Genomic DNA, 9,596 nt, shown 5'->3' on the forward strand with positions numbered 1-9,596 from the left:
TGGAACGTGCTGCCACATGGAGTGGTTGAAGCAGATAACATTGACACATTTAAGGGGAGGATTGAGACATACATGAGGGAGAAAGGAATAGAGAGATACGGGGTGGGGGGGGGGTCAGGGTGGAAAATGGTAATTAGAGTTGGCGGAGGGTCGTTTGGAATCTAAACGCCGGCATAAACCAGTAGGGCCGAATGGCGTGTTTCTATTCTGCAGGTTCAGTATATTGTAAAACTCAGAGAAAACTCCGCCCGGAGAGATTCAACCAATGCTCTGAAGGAATTGACATTATTAGAGAGTAGGAAGAGACAGTTCCCAGTGAGTAACAGTAAAACGACTGCGGAAACTGCACAGACTGATCCCACGGATCAATGAGAGACTCTGGGACAAGTTCTCAGGGTGGCGGGAAACCTCAAACAGCAGAGAGCGAGCGATCCTGGTGTAGACATAAAATGAAAGTTACTATAGAATCTGCTCCCACCGCCCTTTCAGGCAGTGCATTCCAGATCATAACAACTCGCTGCGTAAAAAAACATTCTCCTCATCTCCCCTCTGCTAATTTTTCCAATGAAAGTAAATAAAGTTCGAACGGGCTTCAAATGAAGAACAACATTACCGCTAGAGGCATATCAATTCATGCGATTGACAAGTGTCGAAACTGCAGCTAAAGAAATACTAATCTCCCAATTTTTATCCTGCAGATTCCAGTTTATCTGTGTCCCAGAGATTGCCTCGACAAACCTCTACTGCCGGTGACACCGTTACTATAAGTTGCGAATATTCAGGGCTCTGTCAGTACACAGTGCAATGGTACCGTCGGTGCCTATGGCAGGCTCCGAAATACCTCCTACAGAGACACACTTCAGGAGAAGGGAATAATGAAAACGCTGCCGGGGGCCGAATTTCTGCTTCTATCGATCCTACCGAGAAAACCAGCCGGTTAATTATCTCCAAATTACAACTGAGTGACTCCGCTGTGTATCTCTGTGCACTGAGTCCGCGCACCGATACACACAGTAGTTTGAGTCTGCTTAAGTGGTCGTACAATAACCTCCCACCCACACAGAACGGTTCAACAACATTCTCAACACTCCCAGGAAGGTTTGGTTCCAATCCAGCAACGTTTACCCCCGGACCCTTACCGTTTTACATTCTGTTCATTTTGCAATTTTATTTCCCCTGGATATTTATTGCTGTGATCACATTGCGGGAACGCTCCAAGACCGCCAATGCATAAAGACATGACTCGTAAGCTTACTAGTTCTATCCTTCAGGAACAAGCGAATCAGTTACTGGGAGATGTGGAGGAGATTCCTAGTGATCTTTTTACAAGATTCAACGATATGTAACATTAGGCGACAAGAAAAGTTCACGTTTTGGAATGGAAACAGGCTGATTTTGAATCCCTGTAAGTATCAACTCCTCAATTTGGTCTCTCTCTCAACAACTTCTTTTACTAATTGGAGCCTTATTTTTAGTTATATTTATACATAACCGTTATATTTTTACATAACAGCATTAGTTGGGTGATAAGCTGATATTGGGAACTGGGGAACTGATAGATTGTGCAACGGGGTAAGTAGATTTGTGTCTTCTTTATCTCAATTCACGGCGGTTTCGTGTGTGATGCAAAGTTAGGGTCTATCCCTTCAACTGACATTAAGCCCTTAGCACGAACACACACGTATGCACTGGAGGGAGACCTTTCACTGACCTGCGTGTGTAACGGCGAAAGACAATTAAGCAACACTTCGAAAGATATCCAGGAGGTAATTCAGCAAGATGGGGCCACGATCTAAGCCCCTGGTGCTTCTATTAAGCTACAGTCCAGACAGTTTACAGCCCTCTTGGAACAGGTTTCTGTCTGTTCAGCTGTTAATGTGCAGGATGTTGGCAAACTACCACTAAACTAATATCTGGAAATGGGACCAGAATTATTTTAGAAACGGGTAAGTAAAATGTAAGGATATTGTCTCGTTCTTCCTCTTGTAGACACGTGTTTGCCTTCTGGTGAATATTGGTAGAGGGACCAGGTATCTATTATTAAATTGCGGTGAGGATAATTTTCCCCATTTACAGGGGTTTGCGGTACCCAGTTCGCTTTTCCAACAACGTGTCCACTTTCTGCTGCGATGAGGTGGAATTAGACCTGGTGGCGCTGTGCGGGTTTTACAGCTGGGTACTTATCACTGTGTGGATTAGGGGATGCTGCTGAACTAACATTTGGAAACGGAACTGAAGTGATTGTAGAGCCAAGTATGTAATATTTAAACACATTACTCGTCCTTTTGTAACAATAGAAGACGCATGGCATGTGGTATCTGCTAATTATGGGCGGACGAGTCGGTTAACGGTTTTTAGAAAGAAATAAACAAAGAACGAAAGATTTCCATGTAAATCGCGCCTTTCGCTACCTCAGAACGTCTGAAGGCGCTTTATAACCAATGAAGTACTTTAAAAGTGTGCTCACTGTTGTAATGTAAGAAACCCGGCAGGCAATTTGCTCACAGCAAGGTTTGACAAACAGCGATGTGATAATGACCAGATAATCTGAAGCTTTCCCCTTCAAATCAGACGCAATTTTCCAGCGATTATGCGAGAGTATACATTATTTCCATAAAGATAATAAATAGGATTCAATTGAGACTTTTACTCTATCCGCATATCCGCGAGGGAAAGGAAACCAGCGGTGGCTTCAGTGTCTGCCGAATCATTCCAGATGTTGCTTGTTGAATCATTACTCCAGGATTAATATAGGGGGCCTTAAATCATTGCAAACACATTGAATATTTGAGACGTTGTGTTGTGTTCCCATTTATTTAGTGCAGGACATGAAGAAATTTGCAGATGTGCATAGATTGGCCATTTTTAAAAATTTAACACCGTGTACGGCGGTGGATATACAGATGTTCTTACGTTTGGAAATTGAACCTTGTTCAGTGTAGACTTGAGTGCTTTCAAATAGCCCCTGTCTCATAATCATGAATTGCAAAAAAAAAGTAATCTAGATTCACAGGTCATTGTGCGCTATTTTGCGATCAATGTACGTTTAGATATTATGGGTTGGATTTCTCTCGCAAAAGCCAACCTCACACAAGCACAGCTAATCCGTAAAACCCCAATTATCTGATCCCGTGAATTGTGTTGTTTCATGGAATTGAACCAGTAATCTACATTTGATGGAAAAAAACAGGAAATAACATTTTTATGGAGGGAACTGGAGTCAATGGGTTCAGATACGTTTGCCTCATTATCTAAGGATTTGAGCAACTAACATTTTTACGAGGCGTCATTAATTTAAAATATCCACTAAGGGGAGGGAGATGAGAGAAATTTCTGTGAACAGAGTTATTGGAAAATTGGATGTTTTTGAACAGGGAATGGTTGAGGGTTTTTAAATGATGAAAGGATTTGACAGGGTAGATAGAGAAATACTAATTCCTCTGGTGGGGGAGTCCAGAACAAAGGGGCATAATCTTAAAATTGGAACTAGGCCGTTCAGTGGTGATGTCAGGAAGCACTTCTTCACACAAAGGGAAGTGGAAATCTGGAACTATGTTGAGGCTGGGGGTCAATAGAAAATTTCAAAACTGGGATTGAAAGATTTTATTAGGCAAGGTTGTTAAGGGTTCCGGTACCAAGGCGGGTAAATTGAGTTAAGACATAAATAAGCCATGATCTTATTGAATAGCAGAACAGGCTCGAGCGGATGCTTTTTAAAAAAATATGTGTGGACTATTATTTTATTATCGAATGTCATTATTAGTCATTTATAGATCTACCACTGTGCTCACATTGATGAATTCTGAACAGTTTTCCCGTTCTATTCTTTAATTTTCAGAGGACAAAACTCCGAAAGAGCCAACCGTGTCGGTCTTTTACCCGCCCGTGATACAAAATGGGGACGGGGACAGTGCCGATACGGTGGCGGTATGTCTGGTGTCGGAATTCTCCCCCAAGGAGATTGGGCTCTTCATGGATACGATCACTGTCCCAAAGACCAATGTCACGAGATCCAGTCACTTATTGAACAACGGGTATTACAGGAGCTCAGGGTTCCTCTCTTTCAATTCATCCAAACAATCAGTAAATGTCACGTGTGAGGCAAGACATAGGGCTCAATCTTTCTATGCAAAACGCGACAGCCAGGATTCTGCAGCCGGTGAGTAATAAAATGTTTCATAAATAAAGAACTTGCATTTATAAAGTGCCTTCGACGGTCTCAGGAATTCCCAAAGCGCTTTACTTTCAATTAAGTATTGTTTGACGTGTAAACACAGTTGTAATGTAGGGGAACGCGGCAGCCAATATGTGCACAGGGAGATCCAACAAACAAAGCAATGTGATAAATGACCAGTTAATCTGTTTGAGGGATAAATATTGACCGGGACACCGAGGAGAACTTCCCTGCTCTTCTTCGAAATAGTCCCGTGGGATCTTCTGCATCCACTGGAGAGGACAGACGAGGCTTCCGTTAAACGTCTCAACCGAAAGACGGCACCTCGTACAGTGCTGCGCTCCCACAATACTTCCACTGGTAGTGTCGGCCTAGATTATGGTCTCAAGTCCCTCGCGTGGGATTAGAACCAACAAACTTCTGATACAAAAGCCAGAGTGCTACCATTGAGCCACGGCTGACACAATAATCGAAGGCCGACTGTGATCAATAATAGGATGAAGAATCAATACTGCTACTTTGTTATTACTTCCTCCATTATTACTACCAGTAACGATAATAATAACAGTGATAATAATAACGACAAAGCAACAACAAAGTAACTTACTCAATAAATCCTTTACATGTTTGTTTGCAGGCCCCGGCAGAAAGCCTGATTGTGGAAAACGTTCAAACAATTCCAGAGCAGGAATAAAGGACACGGAAACAGGTCAGTGCCTCATGTTAAATATGTTTAGATAAAAGACAGACAGTCAGAAAAAAAAAGAGATGGATAGATACATAGATAGATGTATAATAACCAGCCAGCTAAATAGAGCAATACATTCCAATTTTGTGGTACTGATACATTTATTTTAGTGAAATACAGTAGGTTTGTTTCACTAAATCAACTCCTTAATTTTATAATTAACACAGATCGACCGAGGGTGAATTTTCTGTCTTTGACCGTGTTGGGATTGAGAGTTCTCTTTTTGAAGTGCGTTGCTTTCAATGTCCTGCTGACGGCCAGAGTGTGGTTATTTTAAGGTGAGACTGATTACCCCAATGGACATGCAGAATATAATTTGTTTTTAACAATATTGTTAGCAATGAACTTGGCAATCATTAAAATCAATCTCTCCGTTCCCATTCCTATAACCGGTGGCCGATTCGCAACGCCACTCTTACACCAGACACTGAAAATAGTCTTGTACTATTTGGGAGTAAAATCCAACTTCGGCGTGGGCGCAAAACAACCTGTCGAGTATCGGCCTCCTCTGATACACCCTGTCCGATTTTCCTTTGCCTTATATTAGAATTATCACTCGATCCATCCACTGCCCATTTTACAACCCATCGAAGTTGAATTTTAACCCCTTTGTCTTCAGAAACTTGTCCAGATTTGGAACATTTCTAATGTATTTCTGTGCCCCATTGAATAAAGCCTTAATATTGCCAAGCCCCAAATCAATAAATCTGCTCATGCATTTATCAATCTGTTTATTTTCTGTTGCACCTCTTCATTGCTTGAATATCCATTTTAAAACAAGATACCCACAGGTGCACACAGTACTCGAGTTGTGAACCAACTCACGATTTGTACAAGTGCATCATCAGCCACTTGGTATGATGAGCCCTCTGGTATAGCATAACCTTGTGCTCAAATCTCTCCATGACCTCGCCCCTCCTTATCTCCAAATCCTCCTCCAGCCCTACAAGCCTCCGAGAACTCTGTATTCCTCCAGTTCCGGCATCTTGTGCATCCACCACTCCCTTCGCCTCACCACTGGCGGCCGTGCCTTCAGCTGTCTAAAACCTCCATAAAGCTCACCGCCTCTCCACATCTCCACTCCATGAAGATCGTCCTCAAAACCTGCCACTTTGACCAAGCTTGTGGTCACCTGACCTTATATCTCCATATGTGTCTAATTTTGTTCGTAAACGCTGCTGTGAACGGCCTTGGGACGTTTTACTTCGTTAAAGGCGCTGCATGAATGTAAGTTGCTATTGTTGCTGTTGCAGCAAAATTAATGTCTTTGACTCGACTTTAAAATATCTGTCTATCTCTGGCCCCTGGATCTCACGGTTTCTCTGCTTGATCACAATTCGGCTTATATTTCCATTCTCGATTCTTTTCCCCCAAACATGTTCGAGCTCACACAGGTCCACGATGAGCTCCCTTTGCCATATATCTCCCCGCTCTTCTGAACGACGCATGTCCTCCTGCAATCTGCCCCATTTTTTCCACCATGTCCCCATCCCTGAAATTATAGGTTTAGCAAAATTGATATCTCCTTCACGGCTATGTACAAATCACGCATGTCTACGAATAACAAGAGAGGTACAAACACCAAATCTACTCACATCCCACCAGCCACATTTTGCGAACCTGAAAAAAAAACATTTACTACCTTCACTCTGTTAATTTCTAATATTTACCCGTTTCTGAGGTTGGGTTGCATAAACATGGCTTCTGTTCCCTTGAGTATAGAAGATTAAGGGGTGATCTGATGGAGCTGTTTAAAATGTTAAAAGCAGGCGATAGGGTAGATACAGAGAAACTATTTCCTCTTGTGGGGGAATCAATAACGAGGCGACATAATCTGACAATTAGAGCTGGGACATTTAAAAGGGAAATCAGCAAGCATTTTTTTCACAAAAAGGGTGGTAGAAATCTAAAATTTCCTCTCCCAAAAGGTTATGGATGCTGGAGAACAATTGAGCTTTCACGACTGAGACAGATAGATTTTTTCACAGAAGGGTATCAAGGGATATGGAGCTGATGTGGGAAAATGGCGTTGAGGCACAGATCAACCATCTCATTGAATGCAGACTCGAGGGGCTGAATGGCCTCCTCCTGTTCCTATTGTTCCTATGTTCGGTACTGGCCCACAAGCCCCTGGTACGGAATTCCGGTGCCATCTATATTTAAATACTATAACATGAAATGAATTGAAAGAGACTGCAACTCTATACCTTCATTGTCGCTGTTAGGTAGCGAGACCATTATGGGAGCACCTGCACCGCGTGGACTGCAGCGGTTCAATAAGAAGGCCCATTACCACCTTCTCAAGGGCAACTAAGGAGGACAATGAATGCCGTCCTTGCCAGCGACGCCCATATCCCGAGATTTTTTTTTAAAAACTGCATTGTTACAATTGAGCTAAAAAAATTGAACAGGAAATGTTGACCTAACAACTTACAATGGTAACCGTATATCCATCAGGAAAGGCTGAACAGGCTGAGGCTCTTTTCACTCGGAAACAGAAGTCTGAGGAGTGACCTGATCGAGGTCTTTAGGATTATGAAAGTGGTTGATAGGCTAGATGTAGAGAAGATGTTTCCACTCTTGATTTAAAACAAATCTAGGGGCCATAAATTAAAGATTGTCACCAATAAATCCAATAGGGAATTCAATAGAAACGTCTTTACTCAAAGAGTGGTTAGATGTGGCTCTCGCTATCACATGAAATAGTTTAGGCAAATAGCATAGATGTATTTAAGGGGAAGCTAGATAAGTACATAAGGGAGTAAGGAATAGAAGGATATGTTGATAGGGTGAGATGAAGAGGGGTTGGAGGGTGTTAATGTGGATCATAATCACTGGCATTGACTCGTTGGGCCGAATGGCCTGTATTTATGCTGTACATTCTATGTAATGCCAAGTAATATAGATAGAAGAACATAGGCAAGCCGTATGGATGCGTTCAGTGATTCAGAATTTGCACAGCACAATTTTTCAAGGTGGAGAGTTGGGAGCAGAAATGCATTCATCATCTTAAAGTTGAATAAAGATTAAACTTGTGATTTACTCGTACACTGTTCGATGTCACTTCTTGTACTCCACTCATTACTACTGGTTTTTTCAATCAAACAGGAATTCTCTCCGATGAAATGGATTCCAGCGTGAACACAACCCACTGGGAATTCAGAGCCCGAGACATCGAGTTCAGCTGACTCACCTTACTTTAATTCAATATAGCATGTGTTAAATGACTAATTCTCTGCTGCTGCCACTGTTAAACTTTCTACTTTAGTAAACTTTTGTCCAATTGCTGTGACATATTGATTTTATACTCATAGTTTTGTGGAAGTCTCATTGCATGTACGAGGTAAACAAATTGATTACATGCATGAAAATCATAGATTTAAATATGTAGAGCACACAATTATGTTTTATGCTTGAATTAGTCATAAGAACAGCTTCAAAATAGCATTTTAGATTAAAATAAAGATATAATTTTACATGTTTTTCTTCGAATCATGGCATCTTACAGCACAGACTGGGGACATTGGGCCCATCGTGCCTGTGCCGTCTCTTTAAAAGAGCTTTCCAGTTGGTCCCACTCACCCTGCTCTTTCCCCAAACTCCTGCAAATGTTTGCTTTTCTCTGAAAGTTATTTTAGTTTCTTTATTTCTTATAATTTAAATGCGCCAGATGGATTTCTTTGACAGACATCTGTCTGCATTGGAAGCAAAGCATTCAACTCAAGAGTTGTGTCTGAACTGTTACCAGGAAGGCTAGATTTAAAATATCCCGTAGCTATTCTCTCGTTCTGGTTTTAATGTCACTCTATCTTTACCATTTTGGGGGAGAGATTTTCTCTGTTGGCCTCGCATTAGGAGCGTGACAAACGGAAAAGAAATTACCCTCTGTTCTCGATTGTCAGCGAGTGGATACTGTTTTGTTCTACTGTAATCGTTTTCTCCGTGAATGTTTGGATGTACTGCCATTAATCATCTATATATTTGGTAAATGTAATGATGCGCGGTTTCAAACCTATTTTTCAAATTGTAACGCAATGTGAATAAAGCATTTAGTTTTGGTCAACATATAAAATGAGTTGCCTTTCTCTTTGAATTTCAAATGGAACTTTTGGGGTCTCTAATCTAAAGTTATTGTACAACACAAAAGCCTGCGCCTCGGCATCAGTCACCAGGCTTATTTATTTCCATTTTTTAAACATCAAGCGGCAGCAGGAGGGTTAATTGACGTTAGGCTCCGTGTTTCGACCACAGCTGTTAAGAAATAACGATTCACGAATTGCCTCTTGACTGGGGGAGCCGGAGCCCCGTTGACAAGGCAACCAAGGGCAGCAGGAAATGGGTTGATGGTGCGGTTTCAGCGAACACGGTCGCGTAATCTGTCAGTTTAAACATACGGGCCAACTGCGGTTTAATTGACTGAGGCTGGAATCTGAAGCAGCGAGGTGGCAGTTAGGCGGGGGAGGGGAGGGCGGATGTTGCAATAAGCAAGAATATAAAATAATAGCAACATTAACAATTGACTTTCTGAGCAACACTGTTTGGGGCAGTTTTTTAAAGCATAAATTTTATCTGTTATCTCGGATGCAACAAATGTCCATCAAAAACACTCCTGTGACTGTATTAAAATGTAAAGTCTGAATGCAGCCGTGCAGTATACTTGGATCAATCTGTTTA

At 41.8% G+C, this 9,596-nt stretch overlaps 1 gene segment (V, D, J or C); it reads left to right on the forward strand.

Annotated features, from left to right (window-relative positions):
• The first annotated feature begins 1,238 nt into the window (after positions 1–1,238).
• LOC137308038 (T cell receptor delta constant-like) lies at positions 1,239–8,994 on the forward strand. The segment is given in 6 exon segments: positions 1,239–1,245; positions 2,173–2,253; positions 3,839–4,159; positions 4,812–4,883; positions 5,090–5,200; positions 8,031–8,994. Coding segments are annotated over 5 exon segments (591 nt in total).
• The last annotated feature ends 602 nt before the right edge of the window (positions 8,995–9,596 follow it).

Source organism: Heptranchias perlo, unplaced genomic scaffold (assembly GCF_035084215.1).
Source record: "Heptranchias perlo isolate sHepPer1 unplaced genomic scaffold, sHepPer1.hap1 HAP1_SCAFFOLD_118, whole genome shotgun sequence".
NCBI lineage: Eukaryota > Metazoa > Chordata > Chondrichthyes > Hexanchiformes > Hexanchidae > Heptranchias > Heptranchias perlo.